The sequence below is a fragment of the Ceratotherium simum genome, chromosome 26 (genome assembly GCF_057802395.1).
Source record: "Ceratotherium simum simum isolate JZ-2026a chromosome 26, ASM5780239v1, whole genome shotgun sequence".
In the NCBI taxonomy this organism is placed as follows: domain Eukaryota; kingdom Metazoa; phylum Chordata; class Mammalia; order Perissodactyla; family Rhinocerotidae; genus Ceratotherium; species Ceratotherium simum.
Genome location: NC_141925.1, coordinates 6,424,693 through 6,443,854, shown reverse-complemented (window position 1 = coordinate 6,443,854; position 19,162 = coordinate 6,424,693). Strand labels below are relative to the sequence as shown.

Genomic DNA, 19,162 nt, shown 5'->3' with positions numbered 1-19,162 from the left:
GAAAAGAATTGCTTGACTCAACCCTTCCGATTTTAACTGTTCATTGCAAACCAAAAAAAAAAAAAAAAAATGGAAGAAAGGAAGGAAGCAAAAAAAAAAAAAAGAAATTGTATAGTTTTATACAGATTAATTGCATGAGAGAGCCTGTCAGAGAGTTTAAGTAGAGAAAACAGATAGATCCAGAGTCAAGTCATTTGCAGGAGGTACTTTGGCGTTTCCAGAAATTCCAGGAGTGGCCCAGATGAAGAGTGATGTGAAACTAGCAGTCCCACGTCTTGTTCTTTGGCTTCGGAATGAAGAGGACAAATGATCAGGCGGCAGCAGGACACAGGCTCCCTCTTGTACGACAGGACCAGGGCCTGAAAATGCACGTGTCAGCCGCACAGTCAGTCCATCCTGAAACTGGGGCATTTGCCCAGGCGTCAGTGCCAAGTATGCAGGCACCACCAAGCCCCAGAGGACTCCCCCAGACTCTCCCAGGTGGCCATCTGCACTTTAGCAGGCATTCGCCACATTAAAGCTTACGGGAATAAACTTCGACGTGTACCCTAGTCCCCTGCATCACAGAATAATGACATTCTGAATAGAAATAAATGAAGCCCTTACAGTGTGATTCTGTCAGCTTTTGAGAGTAAATAACTTTGCTACTGACAAGAGCAAGACAATTTTTATTTTCCCTCCTCCTGTCACAGAGCATTAATTGAGCTGTGCAGCCACATTATAATCCAACACCACCAGCAGTATTGACAGTTGACAGGAGGAGGAGGGAGCAGAGACCCAGAACAGGGTGGAGGGACCAAGGAACCTGTGACAGAGCCCCACATTCCTTGTGTCTGTGTCCTTGGCAGGCTGTGGGGGCATATATCACATCGATTTGGGAGAAATGGAAAATAAAAATTTATGATAATCTTCGATAAACCAATGCTGCTTTTCTTGAACACAATCATTCATTCATTTATTCTTTCTTTTCTTTAACAAATGTCTCTTGGCTGCTTACTGTGTCCCAGGCACTGTGCTAAGTCTTTTCATCTGTATAGTAATTAATCCTACAGAAAACAGTATGAAATGGTTATTCTTATCCCTATTTTTCTGAAGAAGCGTAAAGCCCCAAATTAAGTAAAAGCAACTTGCTCAATCCAGTTGGACCAGCTGATTAAATAACAGATTTGGGATTAAGCCTTTGGCTCATGACTTCTGTTCTATATACAACTCCAGAGACACCAATATTTTTTAAACTATGCTTCTGGGGGAGTTGACACCAAGTGGTTCTAAAATGGTGCAGGTTTCTCAACTAAATTTTATAAGATTGTTGAGATGGACAGTTGGAAGCTGCAAAATGTGGACCTCACCGTTCATTCTGGTTTCAGATGCCAATATTGCCTACTGCTAAGGAAAGACTCTGCTGAGGGGACACCTCAGCTCTCACCCTCGCAGAAGAGCAGAGCTCGCACCATGCCTGGATTCAGGCAGAGCAATGGAAAGCAGAACTACCAAAGGGAAGAGAGGGCATATTTGCCGTTGTTTTTGATAAGGGGAATCTAGTCCTCAAGGTGAATCCTGGGCGAACATCAAACGCCAAAAAAGAAAAGGCTCATTAAGACTAAACCTTTTGTGCATTTACTCATCAGTACCAGGAAATCTGAGGCACTTAAATCCTACAGCTGCCTGTACTTTGTTCCATAGCTGCAAAGGAAAAAAAAAAAAGTCTTTACATCCCTAGGAACACACACTAACCTTCTGAATGCTTTTCACTCTGGCTCCAATTCCTAATTTTGATTCTGTGTGTGTTTAAACACAACATACAGAACAGGATCAAAACAGGGTGAGACTGACCCTCACCTAGAGCCTGGTCGAGTGTTAGAGCCCACAGCATCCCCTCCCCAGCTCCATCATCTCGCAGCCCCACATGCTGTAGATGTTAAATATTTGCCTATTTTCCTTTACTGTGTATTGTGACTGCTGCCCTGGCAGAGGGGAGAAGAGGTGACACAGGGAAGATAACTAGAGTCTTACTCTTTGCAAATTGGGTCAGGGGAAGAATGAGCGATTCCAGGCCAGACATGGAAGGGGATTCCCAGGAAACCCAATGGACCAAGCCAATGTTAACCAAACTGTGGTATTACATTGATGGTTCATAAGACAGCACGTGGATGAACAAGGTAATGGACCCTCCACGAGGACAGGGTCTTTGCTTTGTTTATTGAGAAAATCTAGAAGAGCAGCTGATACCTGATAGGAGTTCAATAAACATGGAATCAATGAATAAATAAATATTTCAATGTATACTGGAAAAAATAATATCACAGCTGTGGTTCTGTGGCATTTACTTATGTATTTATTTTTGGTTTGGGCACGTCTACTTTTACGTTCAAAATATAAGTTAATTTAAAAAATATCAAGTACATATCAACTGTGTTGATGAGTGGATTGGTACAAACTATGAAGGGGATGCTTGAATGACTGAAATTTGAGAAACGTTGGACCACGTTCATTATTTTCAATGTAATAAGCCTACTGTGTAAGCACCTTGCTAAGGTTTTGACAGAAGATACCAACAGGACTCTTGGTGTTCCACAATTAATGTCTCTCTTACGACTTCCATCAAAACCTCTCTCTACCTCCGACCCCCAAACCAGTTTCCACATGTCCCACGGGTTTCTCCACAACTCAGAAATGGTTTTCTCTCATTTATGTGAAGGACATTCATTCCCATCCTTTCTCCTTTCCACTCTCCTCATTTCGATGTGGCCCCAGAGGACAACAGAAATCCTACGCTCTATCACAGAGACTAACTTTCGACACATGACTCGATTCCATCACTTACCACCTCCCTAGGCCTCTTGGCCTCATACACGCTATTCTGCAGATGAGGCGTATGCACTTGCCCTTCCCCACTCCTGTAACACCCTTCCCAGGTGTTACAGGAGTGGGGACCCTTCACATGCCTAATGCTCTCTTATCCTCCAGTCAGGAAAATCATTACCTCCTTCAGTGAGACCCACGCTGACCGACGCATCAGATAAAGCCCAACAACCTACACTGCCTTATTCTTATCCCATCACCCTGCTTGTTTCCTGCACAGCACTGTCCACAATCTGAAAATAACTTCTTGATTCACTTTCTTTTGCATCATCTATTCTTTTAGTGGAATGCCAGCTCCATCGTGGTGGGGACCTTTCCTAACTGATTTGCTGCAATATTCTCAAGGCCTGGAAACAATGTTTTGCATGGCCAAACGAAAAATGAATAAATGACTGAATGTGGAAACAATGTTTTCCTCAGCCAAATGAAAGAATGAATAAATGATTGAATGTGGAAACAAAGTTGTGCATGGCCAGATGAAAGAATGAATAAGTGATTGAATGTGCCATCATATATATCTGTAAAAAGCAGTGGCAATAACTGCGTCCCTTTGCCTATAAGGTTCTACAAAGTCCAAATGTATTCATTCATTTCTCAATTTTTTTTATTGACCAACTACTACGTATTACATGTATTACGTTATTCTAGGCATTGTGGGTAGAGTAACAAACAGAATGGAGAAGTCTGTGCCATCATGTCACCTACAGTCTAACAGGTCAGAAGGAGCACAGCAAAAGTGCTCTGTAAACTGTCTGGTACTTAACAAATATAAGAAAAATAAATTAACAAGAGAGCAATCGGAAGTGGGATCCCAGGCAATAGACAGTAGTCACCGTTTGCTCTTTTTCAGCCAGGACCAACCAGTCAGGACCACAATGTGCCAAGAAGATGGGAAATAGACAGGAAATTCATTTTTCCCAAATGCTTTCAGGAGCCAGAAAGTTCCAACCATATAAGCCCTTTCCTAACCCTATGACAGGCTCAGGAACTGGATTTGGGGATCCTTCAGAGAGCCCCATCTCTGACAGTATCTCCCTGCAGGGGTGGCCTGCAGGATCGTTGCTCATTTCCCCAGCTCTCTTGCACTCAGCACAGTGGAAGGGCCAGGGCCAGGGCCCTCCTGAGCTATTGTGCCTGAGAGCTGACCCTATCTGACACAGCCCCTCTCAATGGGGCCAGGCAAGGCACGCCACATCACGCAGACAGCCACGGGTCAGTGCTCAGCCCGGTAAAGTTCTCTTGGGCAGTGCCGGGAAATAGGTAACTTTACTGATGAATGGAACTTTCTTTGCTTTTCTTAATTGAATTAAACAGCACTCTGGGACACCTCTCCTCGTCCATTATAAAGGTCTCTGCAGATGGGGCAATTACGCCCACACTTTGTCAGCTCTGCCTCATTCACAGGATGACATCTCCTGCGCATCACAGGGCCCCTTAGGCACAGACACACCAACCTGATTTTGTTTACAATGCTGCAATTTCTTTCTCTTCCAGAAGACTATTATTTGCCTGACAAACTACCCTGTTTTTACCCGGCCAATATGAATAAACAAGCATTATGTTTCCTCTTGGGGCAGAGAGCCTGGTTAAATGAATCAGAAAACCCTAAAAAAGATTGTCTACCCTCAGTCCATCAGCTACTGGACAATTACTCAAGGGCCAGCTGTAAGGAAAACAGATGGTGTGTGAGCACTAATAACACGGGCTTTCTCCACTCGGGCAAAGGCAGAAGCGGCCGGTTGCACGTTCTGACACAGAAACTGCTATGAGATGGCAGGCAGCGCTGCCGAATGGCGCAGAACTGGGTCTAAGGACTAACAGATGCTTACAATTTTCACAAATGAATGTCGGATTAAATAATCTTAAAGCAGAGGCAACCCAAGTAACTCCGCAGTCAATAAATCCCCAAAGATTCCTGAAATGGGAGAAACACAGGGTGAACCCCAGCCCACCTGAGATATGGGCCTTATCTGGCTAATAAGAGCCCCACAATTCATGCCTTCTCACCTTAATTGGAAAAAGCAGAGAAACCAGGAAGATTGGTTAATAAACCAATTTATGACATAGGATCTCTGTAGAAAGAAACAGAGGGACCTATGTTCTATCAGACAGTCACCCAGGCCTGGAAATGTGCTCATTCCAGCCACTTAAATTCCTTGAACAATTCGGACATGAAGATAATCTATCCTAATTCTTTTCTGCGTTATTGACACAATTGACTACCCCAATCCACAGCACGATCTAATAAATCAACATGGGATTAAGCCAAGAAGAAAGAAGGTGATAAAATGCCATTGGGCCCCTATAAATCATCAGGCTGAGCAGCACAAGGAAAGTAACTGGAATGAGAATTGAACTTTTCTACGCAGCCATAATTGTTATGGCCTACCTCACGTTTCCCAAATTTATAACCGCAGCCGGTGCATGGGGACGCTGCCCCCTCCTACAGTCTTCATGTGAGATCCCATATTCCGGGTCACCCTGCACCAAGAGCCACTTTCTAATTAAAGACAGAAAGGGTTGATATGCAGGTTTCAGTTCGATTGCTTTCGATCTGAAGATGTCCATGGTGAGCAATGGCTTCATTTACCAGGAATTACCCTTTGTACAAACCACTTCACTATTTAAAACAAACCACATGGATCATCATTAAGTGGGAAAAATTACCAATCTTCGGATATTGACAGTGGCATGGCCTATTTTAGAGGCCCTTTTTTCTCCCCTCTTTTAATGTGGATTTTAAGCATTTGACTTGTTTTTAAATTTAGCTTGATAAAAAGGTTCTGAGGGAATACAATTTGACAGATGAGAAGCTTTCTTAGAACGGGACTGGGAGACACTGATGGTGGTTTAGGAACAGGGAAAACTAAGTTAATATGGTACTTCTCCTCTTTCAGGAAGGTGGAACTCAGCGTGAAACAGCTCTGGGGGAACCTGACATGCAGCGTGCTTCAGAAAACAAGTCTTGTCTGCTCTAGCCGAAGCCTTGCCATCCTTTACCATGCAATGAATGTTCTCTGGTGGGCTTCCTGTGACTTAGGATGGGAATAAAGCATCTACATTTTTGTGTTATGAATGTGAGTGTGGTTTTCTATTTCTCTCTCTGTGGAAAACAAAACACATTCTCTTTCGAACTAGCCCACAGCAAACCCCCAAATTTGGAATTTGGATTCAGAATTTTCTCTCAAAGCCAGAATGTTTAAATGGGTACCCACTTTGGAACTCTGGACAGATTCTGTATTGGGGAGATGTGAGTTGAAGTTCATTTGGGAGAAGAAGATTCACCATCGAAGAAGACACTGGATAAAGCCACTGCATTGTGTCAAGAACAGAGGCTGAAGCAGGGGCTTTCCGTGGACAGCAAAATTGAAGCCAGTTGTTCCAGGGCTCGCCTGTCCCTTCCATCTGAGAATGGTCTACAACCACAAGATAGTAGTAACATCTCCAACGTTAAAAGAGAGGACAGAGAGAAAGAAAAAGAAATTAACTGTACCAAGATACCTATCCAAAGCAGAGTTACTGGAAGATATAAACAAATGAAATGAAATAAGTCTAATAATTTAAACACCGACGTCGCCTCTTCTTTGGCCTGATTAAGTAAGTTCTTTGTGGCAAAAGGGTTACATAGTTTTCACTTGGTCATTCAGAGAAGACTCGGATGCTGAGGTATCCCAATTGATTTTTATTTTCATGAGTTGTCTTAGGAACAAATCTGGGAAGGTTTAGGAAGAAAGATCGGATGTCAGGGATGAGGCAAAGAAAGCAAACGATGAAGTAATTTTCCTTAGATACTAGATGAGAAATGAGTGCCATGTGAAAATTCATTCCAGGAAAATAGCTTTCAGTGAAGACTTGGTGGCCCCTAAACAGAGTTTGCACATTTATAAAACAGAATGATAAAGGCTCCAAAATAAGAGAGTTGTGTTTTAGTTATTTTCTTATATAATTGGTGATCTGAATGACAAAGACTCCTGAACTATGTTTATTTCTAAATAATAATAAAACGTTTCCAAGGAAGGTGTCATTTATCATAGATGTTGCCTAATTCATCATTTGATCAACAAACTCTGAGAGTACATATTAGCCCTCTGATCATCAAAATTAAATAGAGATACAATAATAGCTATAGATTAATAGCAGATAGAAAATATAGTGGCAATATATGTATAGAGGATGTATAGATCGTATCGGTAAGTGGTTTGTGGAGATTGAAGTGAACTGTTTCACACCATTAATCAGCCACTTATCTGGACTGCTAAATAAAAGCAGTGACATGAGACTTCTACACAAACTATCATGATAGCAATGGCTGGGAGAGACCTGAAGGTATGGCTCTCCCACCCTGAGAGTGAGCCTTTAGGAAGGATGGGAGGTGTGGCTAGAAAACCTGCTTCTGAATAAGACAGACAAAAATAAATGTCTGCCTGTACTATGCTTCAGGCATTTAGTGAAACTCAGAAAAATACACACATGCACGTACACACACGCACACACACCGCATTCTGACACTATATCACAGCAGCACCTTACAAATACTTCCACTGAGAGCATGACAAGCCCTTTCAAGAGCGGGGTGCATTCCAAAGCACATTTCAAAAACCCACCTCCATCTATCTTCGTATAGAACCATGACTCTGATTTAGTCATTTCTAAATATTTGTCATGGCTGCTAACATTCCCATTGAGCCTCCCCTTTCCAGGGCAGGAGTATTTTCCCTCCTGGAAAAGATTGCCTGGGAGATGCTGAGAACTCCTGCATGGATCCTATAAACTTGTCCTTTTCATGGCAAGAATAACCTCTCACTCAGAGTCTCTGTCTTCTTTCCTGAGTTGTGTCTAAATGAGCAAACCAATTTAACAATCTAGAAGGAGGAAACATCGATCTATTAAAAAAAGAATATTGCACAGAGAAAGTGTGAGAACACTGACTACCTATAGCATTCTATTTATTAGGTAATGCTGTTCAAACTGATTCATAAATAACATGAAAGAAGTGAATACAGGAAGCAAACGATCAACTGGTATTAATAATTTGATTAAATCCAACTGAGGCTTATCATCTGTAGAAATGCTCATTAGGACACTCTTCTGGTGGGTAACTGGTGTAAAACACACTCACACACACACACACACACACACACACGAACTCACAGAAAAGGCATAGAAATGTTAGAAGCAGATGCATCATATAATATGCTACCAGTAGGCTCTTGGGAAATGTTTCCTGGCACAATTTACTTAATGAGAAATGGAATAAAACAATATTTAAAAAGATAAACCAATTTGTTTCCATGATATTAAAACAACAAAAAAGGCTGTTCGCAAAAAGACTTGCAACAGAAAATACACCTAAGAGAGATTTTCTGGAGGCAACCAACTTGATAACAAATTACCCAAATGTTGGAAACAGAATCTTGACGTTTTATGAACACATATATTACTGTAACACAGATTGAAACTGAGAGTCTTCGGAGAAGGAGGCCCCTCTGAACACTCGTAGAGGAAGTTTAGTCAACCCCAACCACACACAGTTAACAAATGGTGCTCTTGAAGGGAGTCCATCGAAAAACAAATAAAATGTCTACAATCACTGTTAACTCTTCATGCAGCAGGGTGGTTGAGCCTAGGAAGGGAGAAGGATTCCCATCAGCATGAGAAAACCCTCCTATCCCTGCCAGTCACATCCGCAGCCCCTGCCCAGTGAGGGAGAGCTGGGCTTGTCACCCCACAAGGTTCCCAAGCCCAGGAACCAACTCAGCCTGCAGCCCTACTAGTAAAGAAGGAAAGAGAGACAGAGAGGGTCTGAGGCAAATACCCAGAGAAAGACAGAGAGAAACATAATGAATGATTCTGAAATGTACACAGAAGGGAATATAAACACAGAATCCCTGGCAAGACCATTAAAAGGGAATAGAGGAGGAAAAAAAAAAAAAGCCTTTACACATGCCAACAAAGACAGCATCCCAAACTGCTCGCCTTCATCACAGCACACCAGTGAGTTTTGAGGCAGATTCTGGGGCTGAGACACTCCAGAAACCCAAAGGCTCCCATCCCAAGCGGACTGAATACAGCACAACCCAGACAAACTTAAGAAAACAAAAATACGGAGCACACGTACACACACACATATGTTTTTTCACTCCCTATTAAAACAGCTGAATTAAAATTCCAGGCACCCAAGTGCCTCCACAAAGATCCAAACTCTTAGCATAACTCTTAGCATCGAAAGGGTCTTAGACTCAGATCGCCACCGGACGCACTGTCACGAGAAAAATGCGAGGTAGGAAGATGCAGTTTGCAATTTTAAACTCCCTGTGCCCAAGCGCAGAACCAGACGTTCAAAGTATTCACTGAGGTGTAAAAACAGTTCGGCGCGGGGTGTCTGGGCTCCACAGAGAACGAGGGGCTCGGTCCCACCCCTCCCGTCCAAAAGCATGAGCCCCTTCCCCAAACGCCTCCAAGGTACCAAAGCGCAACCCAGCGACGCGGGTACCGAGTTCGCCGAGCCCCGGAAAGCAGCCACCGAGGGAAGACGCGCGCCTTACCTGCTGTAAGTACATAAAAGTCAAGGCACACGAGAGCTGGGGACACATGCCCACGTTGGGGAGCGCCACGCAGGTGGCCCCCGTCAGAGGATGCTGCATGGTGTCTCTCTGGCGCCCGCCAAGCACGACTGGGGACGCTCGCATGCAATCACGCCGCTCTTTGCCTGGTCGCTACAATTTTTTTTTTCTTTTTAATTTTGCTGATTATCTAAGTCAAAACCCGGTGGCCGTCTTTCTCCTCTCTCTCTCTTTCTCTCTCTCCCTCCCCGCTGCCGCACCCCGCGCGTCCCTCCTCCCTCGCTTTCCTTCCCTCAGGGTTTGCTAGATCCAGGCGTTCATCTGCCTCCAACTAAGACACTTGAGAGGGCCAGGAAACTATTTTGTTTCCTTCGTGGCGCTATCGTTTCTCTGGTTTATTGGGCCTACTTTCTGATGCCCCTCAAAGTGGAAGGTGCCCCCCACTCCACGCCCCCGGGAAGATGACAAGAACCGGCAAAGGCAACTTCTGTGAAAGGTAGAGGGGGTGGATGCCCTCCTGTAGATGCTGAGTAGAGGGGGGGGATAAAGCTAAGGGCAAGAGAGAGAAGGAGGGGGAGAAAGGAGGAGAGAGAGAGAGAGAGAGTGAGAGAGAGAGAGAGGGATTTTGACTCACACTGAGGCTCACTCCGCTGGTGCTGATGCTGCGTGCCTTCTCATTTGTCAAATGGGTCCAGGGGCAGGGTTGTTTGTTTTTTTTTTTTTCCCCTCCCCTTTGCCTTTTTTATTTTTTTTTAAACGACTCACCAAAATTCAAATTGTGTCTGCTAAAAATCTCCGCGGGGCGGGTGAGGAAGCAAGCGAGCGCCCCACATCGCCAGCATCCAGGCGAGCTGGACAATTACTGCGATTGCCCAGCTGGGACCCGGAGTCTTAGATTTTGGTGGCGGTTTGTTTGCCTGACTCGTTGGAAAATAAACACAGAAATGGGATTCCCCCTCGTGAGAGTGCTGAGACGATGCTAGGGGCTGGGGGCAGGGGGGGCTGGGGCTGCAGGCGCCTGAGGCAGGGCGGTTTCTGGGGGTCCCCCCACCCCCAGCAGGGCGGCCCGGGCGGCGATGCACCCCCAGGCGTGTGGGGCGCAGCTTTCGCTTTGCACCTCGTCTTGGCTGGGCAGGCAGCCGCGAGCACACCTTCCAGCCCCCGAGCCGCTGAATGGGAGAAACCGCCCTGGCTGGCGTGCAAATCAAGCTTGTTGGACTAACTAACACGCCAGTCCCCCGTGAATGCAAGGGGGGCTTCTCCCAGCCTAGAATCCCAGCTCTTCTCAAATTATAAATGCGCAGGATGGGGAAGTCCTTGTCTGATAACAGATTACTCTGTGGGCTGCAGCGGGCAAATTACAATAGTTTATTTATTTTATTTTTCTCCTGCCTGGCCAGCCCTCCTTGGCCAAATTAGCATTCTGTTCTTGCAGAGGGGTCTCCCCGCTCCCCTTTATTTTATGAAGTAATAATTATTCATTAGTAGATTTCGTTAGTCTTTATGCAATAAAATAGGATGTGATCTGCAAATCAAAAGAAAATATTAAGACTCTAACGTGTCCTTGGTCCCCACAGAAAATAAAAGTACATTCTTGGCAGCAGTAAAATGATGATCAGGAATAGTAGCCATATTTTATAACATAGATTTTGACCCAGTGATTGGATTTTCTTTTTATTTTCAGAGCAAGAGGCTGTCTGAACAGCATCTTTTTTGATTGCTGGGTTCCCTGCAAGGAACCTAGCTGGGAGCCTGCCACTGCCCTGCAGATGGAGCACACCCTGAGAGCGATGGGGGCACCCTCAGGAAGGGGAAGTTAAGGCAGGGCTCTCGGGGACTGGCCACCAGGGGCATCCCCACTGACCCCTCAGTGAGGCTCACGAGGACCCTCTCAGCCAAATGACAGCTTCTGAACTGAGCCATGAGCTCGCAAGGCACAACTCACTTTGCAGGCTAATCAAAATGCTTTCTGAAGAAAAGGAAATTAATTACTCCACGGCTTCATTTTTTCTGTTGTTCTGTTTTGAAATGCCATCGATAACTATAAAGTCTATGCCAAACACCAGGCCCTGACCAGGCTGTTTCTTTCTCCTCATCTTACAAATCCAGCCCCTCCAACGCCCTGGGACTTACACATCTGATCAATTTAGAGGGGACACGGTAGCATGCTTAGCCCTAAGTAGAAGTTGATATGGGAGATGAGTGGAGCATGGGCTGGTATCTGATGCTGCCTTTTTGGTGAGGGGGTGGCAGTGGTTAGTCTGAAAAATCCTTGCTCTATGTTGTTTCAGAAATCACGTTAAATCAGACAAGGTCTGATTTCCAATAAACTGTTTCTCTGTTTTCTTTGTTTTCTTACTTTCTGCCTGTCTTTTATTTATTTATTTTTTTAATTTTGCAATTCCCAAAATACACGAGAAAGCCACTCGACAAAACATATGTGGAATAAAAGGTCAACCATTCTGCCTTTTCCATCCTTTCTCTCTTCCCATCCTTCCCTTTTGCCTCAAGCAACTTGCTGTACTGACAGGGGTTCATCCTGCTTCCCTTCATTTTTCTCTTGCTGGCATTGGAAAAGCCTGCAAATGCCCCAAGAAGAGGACAGAATTTTCCCTTCAGCTCATTTTCATAAAACACGATAAATAATACATGGCACTTTAATAAGACCTTATCTGAATGGTTTAATGAAAAACAAATACATTATGTAAGGAGCCAATAACTGCTCTCTGCTGCACTCAGCCAACACTGGTTTTCCAATCTGTTTTCTCCCCAAAGTTGAAAACCCTCAGTGGTGATTGGATTCCTATAGACCCATTTGACAATAATGGCTCAGACTTCCCCTTAAACTTAGGTCTTCATGGTGGGGTGCATTGGAAGTGTGCAAAGTGAAACAATGGAATCCAATCCTTCTAAATGCATCTCAAAATTGCTCGGAACCAGGCTGCATTCTCTGGACAACGAAGTCCAAACACCCCTGCACGAGTGCATACAAACACAATTACGCACAGAGACAAACACACGCCCCATCATGCGGCATCCGCATGAATGATGGGGTAGGACAGATTTTACAGGGGCTAGTAAACTCAGTTCACGTTAACCAGGAATAGAGCATCGGATGACCCCAAATCAAATGGTAATGCCGTATCTACAATCATTGCTCACTCCATGTCAAACCTCTGCCAGCCTTTTAAGCAGCATCTGGGGATGCTGAATTTGAATTCTATCTCAACAGAGACTGAGCAAAAGCCACATCGATGCTGCTAGCTCCCAAAGGATTATTCTACATCAATAAATGAGAGAAGTGGGGAAAGAAAACACTCTTCTCTTTCTCCACACAGAATCCTTGGGCACTCAGTATCATTTGGGTGTATATATTGTACCACATTCAAGGGTCACCCCCTGCCTTTCAGCTGCAAGGACCCTTCCCTGAATGGTTGTACATAGCCTGTAGGAAGCAGAGAGGGTCAGAAAACCAGCAATGAGCAACGCCATCTTCAAATGATACTTCCTTAGGCAGAAGGCGACTGCTCCTTTTAATTTGACTCACACAACAGTATTTGTAACTTTTTCCTTCCCTCAAATTTGCCAGCTACTTAAAAGAATAAAGGCAATTTTTTTTCTCCTTTTCTCTCCTTGGTAATTCCTTATTAAAATGTCCTAAGGCTGTCAAAAGGGCAGACATTTCACTAAAGGAGATCTTCTATGGGAGCTGCCATGCCTCACAGCAAGAAAAACTCCAGTTAGATAGAAGGAAGGACTTCTTGATCTTAAATGTAATTATCCATACCGGGCTTAGCTCTGTAACAATGTCAAGGAGTGGCTCAGAAGTATGTTACTCTCACTTCCAAAATTTGATACGGACAACTACAGTGTCAGTCTTCAGCAAGGTGAGAATGAAAGTATTCGGAGAAAACCTGATGATTTATTATCTCTATCACAAGCACTTTGAATCACCTACTTGTTCAAACACTTGAAGGAGAGCTAGTTCATGTTGATTACATTCCAAGCGCTGCTTGAGTCCCTAAGGCTGTATCAGTGGGGGAAGACAAAGATCCCTGATGTCATAGAACTTATATTCTGGGGGGTAGCGGGGAGCAGAAAATAAACAACAAAGATAAGAAATAAGTAAATTGTACAGAACATAGAAGGTGATGAGTGGTGCGGAAAAATGAAAGAACAGGATTGGGGATTGAGGACAGCAGGGATAAGGAGGGTAGGGCAGGTCGCAGTAAATGCTGGATAAAAACTTTGCTTGCTCTGCAAACGCAGCCTTAGCTTCAAGGAAAGCCTCCTTGCACCCTCACGCCTTGCGATCCCATGACCAAGTTCCAGATTTGTCTAATATATTAATTCTGGAGCTCCCTTGGGTCACCCACTGAGAGTGGTAGTGGGAAGTTAGGCATTTCTAATGACTAAAAACTGGAAAGATTCTCACCTGCAGCTTGACTACTTGACGTGCAAGGTTTTTAACACAGTGTCTGAGATACAGTAGGCACTCAGAAATGCTGAGTTGGTGAGTGAATAGATGGATGGATGGATGAATACAACAGGAATTTGGACCAAATGACCTCTTGCTGTCTCTTTCTGCTCAGGGAATCCAAGAATTCTGAGGTTTTTATTATCCATTTATTTTTAGCTCTCTGTGTGTTAAGCTGGCCCCTCGGCCTCTAGAATGAGGTCTCAGCCCCTGCTGGTCCCTCCGAGTCACCCAGCAGAGGCTCCATTTCTCAGATGCACTTCTCCCGGCAAACGCGTGCTTAATCCAGGGCACGGAATTTGAGGGCAGAGGAATCAGCAGTGCTCAGATGAGCACAGAGAGAGCTGCATCTCAGGCAGAACCAGTTCTAACCATTCGGAGGCAACTACTTTGTATGTAACGACAGGATTGAGGCTGGAGATTGGAATCCGCTTCTGGGTCCAGGACCCTCAAACTCTGCTAGCCTTCTAGCCTGGGTGTGGGTTGTCGGTGAGCCCAAGAATAAAAGAACAGAAACACAAGTACAAGGGATACCCAGCTGGCAACTAGCTTCCACGACAAACACTCTTCTCAAAATTATATTGGTTGTGTAGAATGGTTTACTACCATCTTCTGTCCACGAGACTGACCTCAATTAATAAAGAAAATCATCTAATTAAATAAATGAAATGCCTACCAATCTTATCTAGAATAGATGTGGCTGTGGAGAAATGGGTAGTCTCAAACACAGATGGTGAGAATTCAAATTGGAAAGGTTCTGGAGATGACAGTTCAACATTCACTATCAAAATTTAAAATATGTGTATTTTTAACCTAATTATTCCAGTTCTAGATATCTGTCCTGCAGAATACTTGAGATGGGCATAGAGATACATGTACCAGGATATTCATTCCAGCATTGCTTGTAAAAGCAGATGATCAGAAGTGATAGGGAGATAGGAAAACCTGTTGTGGCACATACATATAACACAGCTGTTAGAAAGACGGAGGAGTATGTATGTGTCTTCCCTTGGAAAGCTCTCTAAAACAGATCTTTAAGAAGTTTCAGAGCATCTAGAATAAAATTTCCTACGTGAAAACCAAACAACACCAACCAAAAAACAATAAAAACCCACAATCTGTTCACATGTATGTGTGCTTGTGTGCATATAGATATAACATAGGCATGTGCATATGTATGAATACACACACAGATATATACATATATGAAACGCATAGAAAAGGGTTTGGAAGGATATAAGTCAAACTGGTAAATTTGCTTAAGTCTAGAGTAATGATGTAGAAGATGGGGGGAGACTCAATTTTTAGGCTATTTAAATATATGTTGTTTGAATTTTTACAACAAGAACGTGTTTGTCCGTTACTTTTAAAATAAAATAATTTATTACTACTACTACTACTATTATCATTATTGTCATTATAAAGAATTCGGGTTACAGGTTCTGAAGGAATACTTTAGTGGTGGTAAATTTTCCTGGCCAGTCCATGAAAACCTGCTTAAACCCACTATTGAGTTGGAATATTCTAGATATTTAACATCCACGACAAAAACGAAAAATCACACATATCTTGGTAGCCACGCAGGATTTCAGGACCTTAGAACCTCAATTTCTATTTATAACATAACTTCACAGAAACAAGGTTTTCAGTTTACCTGTTCTGAAATGAAAACGAAAAGTACCAGCCCCACCACTTCCTCAGGTGCCAGGGCTGCTGAGAAGCGGACGGCCTGGCAGGACACCGGTGAATGTTTCCATAGAAAATAAGGGACAGAAGTGGTTTGCCATCCCAGGAGTGTCTGATTCTCAATCACCCACTTCATAGGTGGGTAGACCGTCTTTGCACCAGGCCTGGCGTATAGACCAGGGAGATATAGAGAATGAGGTTCTTATTTTTGTTTCTGCAAGCCATGGCTTAAACGCCTCTTCCCTGCAGGCCCAATGAGGAAGGAGCTCAGGAGGAACACAAAATGTGTCTGTCTCCCTTTCCTCTCACCTCTCCCTGTGTAGTTGGCACTGGCTACTAGCTATGGCCTCATAGAGTGCAAGCTTGGAGCAATCGATGGGCAAGGCCAACCTGCTGTGTGGGTCTGCTGTATGCGGGTCAACAGACCACCTGTGTTTACCTTTCCACACACCTATACTGTTAAATCTGTGAGGGTGAGTAGGGACAAGATACACAGGCCTAGAGGTAAGGGACATACGGCAAGGGTCTTCTTGACTCCTGCATTCCTGCAAGGGGAGGGGCAGGTCTGCATCACACCAGCTCCTGGGCAACACCACGAATCTTTCAAAGCTGTCCTGGATTCCAGCCTGCACCCCAAAGAAAGGCCCAAAGAGTCTCAAGACTCTGAAAATGGCCACACGGTCTGCCCCCTGGCCAGGGGAAGGCTAGGGAGCCCATTGCTGCAAAAGCCCCAGCATGCTCACAGTGGAGGTTTCCAGGTTTACAGAAACATACAACCTGGGTTTACACCCAAGATCTGCTACTTGCAAGATATATGAACATGGGCATGTGAATTAACTACTCTGAGGCTCAGTTTTTTAATCTGTAAAATGGGGCTAATAATAGCTCCCTCACAGAATTGCAATGATTCTCGGATTTTTTTTCTCCCTAATTCATGGACTAATACACTCAAAGTTTAAAAACAATGGAGGGATTGCATGAAATTAACGACTTTTAAACTTTTTTGGCTAAGTTAGTATATTCATACACACACACACAAACTCACATACGTACACACACAAACACACACACCATCTGCTCTCGCCATCATTTCATAAAGGAAAGGGCATTTTGTACCAAAAAGCAAGAAGGACATAATCTCAAAATAAAGGACAGCCCTTCAAATTGATTAAATTTAGGTCTATTAAAATTTTCACTAAATTGCCCTTAATTTTCTCATTTAGCTTCAGTCTGCTGAAAATGTCATTATGGAATCAGATGAATCTGTGGATCAGCGCTTGGGAACCACCGAGATAATGAATGTAAAGTGCTTCTGAGCACAGGCACTGGCACACCAAGATTCGACAATACGGGCTAACCATTGTGAGGATGCTTGAAAACAATGGATGCTTACATTCATCAGGCTGGAATAAGGACCCTCTTCACCCCCACAGGCTCACTGCAGCAAAACAAACCAAACGCCCTTCTCATTTCTGAGTTCCCTGAGCCACGGAGCAGCATGCCTTTCACATGGGAGAGGCTTCATAAAGGTCAGCTGAACTGAATTTGTTGGATCACCAGAGTCCATTCACTTTCCTCAGTGACAGCATTTGCAGCTCTGCTCATTCAAGGCCGCCTGAAATATGATGGCTGTGATGCAGGATTTGGGAACTCTTTCTGGCTCATAGGAGGGCGTGCCGATACTGTATAGTGGGGAATACATCTTTTGGAGTCTCACTGCTCGGGTGTGAAGTCCTGGCTCTGCGTCATACTTCTACAGCTGCTATTAAATGTCTATGAAGTTATAAGCCCTTAAAACCTCAGTTTCATTCTCTCTAAGAGGGAATGATGATAACATTGCCTTCCTAATTCAGTTGTTAAAGGATAAAATGATGTAATACGCATAAGTTCTGAGATTGGTGCCTGTCATCTAGCAACCACTCAATACACATTAGCAACTATTATTATGAATTATTTTTATTCTCAGTGCCTGACTATCTGATGAAATAGATGTCTCTTTTTTTGCTAAAAATTACACAAACAAGACCAACAAGGTCAATACATTTATGGATGACTAACTCCAAATGCAATTTTTTTTGAGAATTTTTTCAAATGACATGGCATTTATACGAAAATGTGTAGACATCACCTTTCTGCCCTGGTCTTCTGAGTATACACAATTTATTTAACCTTGCTAATGAATCCAATGAATACAAACTTTCACATTAGTCCTTGTCAATTAAATATTTCCCCAGCTGTATCTCACAAAATGTCAGGTCAAGTATTTAACTACTTTTTAGAGACTGACTAGGGTACCACATGTAAAGAGATTGCTTTTGGCCAGCATGGTAATTAATAGATATATATTTTGATCTTCACAAAACCCTATAAGGGAGGTTTTTATAGCCCCAATTTACAGAAGAAGAAACTGAGGCTGAAAGAAATATACATCCTGTCCTGCTAATAAGGGATGGGGACAGTGTTTTCAATCAGGTCTGTTGAAAAAAAAACAGGAAGTATTCTTTCCATCACCATGCTATACCAGTAGCAGAAGAGATGCTACTTATAAAATCATCGTTGTCATCATCATCATTTTATTTATCATTGTTTGCAATATCTAAAACTAGCAAGCACTTCTCAGAAGCAGTACTCTATATCAAATTCAGCTTCAATATTTCCTCTTCTAGGAATCTGTCAGTGACTCTGGCCACCTAATTTCATAGTATGAAATCTTCCTAGCTTTCTAGTTCTTACTTGCTTACAGGAGGAATAAGTCCCACCCCATTCACAGTCTACCTTAAGCTCCTCAAAAGAAAAGATGCCACCTCCACTCTCATTTGCCAACACCTTCTTATCAGTGTTGGCAAAAATGATAAGTTATAGAACAATGTTCTATCAGAGTAGCCAACTGACACCTGTCAGGAGAGACGCAAGACACACCAGGCAGAACCCCAATTTAAATATACCCAGCACCAGCAAACCACTTAAGTTCCCATAGGACCTTTCCTGAAACAATAGGTTGCAGGAGGTGATGCTAACGGAGAGTGCAGTGTTTGGCACTTGAGAGGGTGGGAGTCTGTTTCCAGTGCACAGGACAGAATGTAAGAGCGTGGGACAAGGGACAGTAGGTGGCAGAGACAAAAACAGCTAAGTGGTGATTTCTCCTAATGAAGAAGTGGGTGGGGAGGTCTACTTTGGGAAGCCTCCACACCCCACCTACTCTCTGTATTGCAACTTTCTAGATGAAACTTGAGCAAATTTGAAGGCAAGCAAAGCCTGCAGAAGATTCTATTTTTCTTCTGTAATAAGCTTGGCTGCTGGGTTCTTTGACCCCATAAAGGCTCAGAAATATTTTTCTTTATGCAACAGGAATCACCCTCAAGCATCTCTTACTAGAAGGGACTTCGCCTCTAACATCTCAAGTTCTGGAATAATCCCTTTTGAACTTAATCTGCCCAAGGCCCTTCTTGCATGTAGGCAAGGGCATCACAGGGATTCTCAGTCCCCGGCATTATCGCATTATCGGCACATCTTCAAAGGCTGGTGATTGGTGGTGGTGTGCTAAGGAAAGATGTAAGGACTCGAAACAAAACTA

The 19,162-nt window shown here is 43.6% G+C and overlaps 1 protein-coding gene across 1 annotated transcript in view; it reads right to left on the bottom strand.

Moving 5' to 3' along the window:
* Nucleotides 1-9,506, bottom strand: part of RBFOX1 (RNA binding fox-1 homolog 1) — a 354,626-nt gene extending 345,120 nt beyond the window's left edge. The window contains exon 1 of the mRNA XM_087449192.1: nt 9,408-9,506. Coding sequence (XP_087305318.1) covers nt 9,408-9,506 — 99 coding nt within the window. The remainder of the gene's footprint in view (nt 1-9,407) is intronic.
* Nucleotides 9,507-19,162: the final 9,656 nt, after the last annotated feature.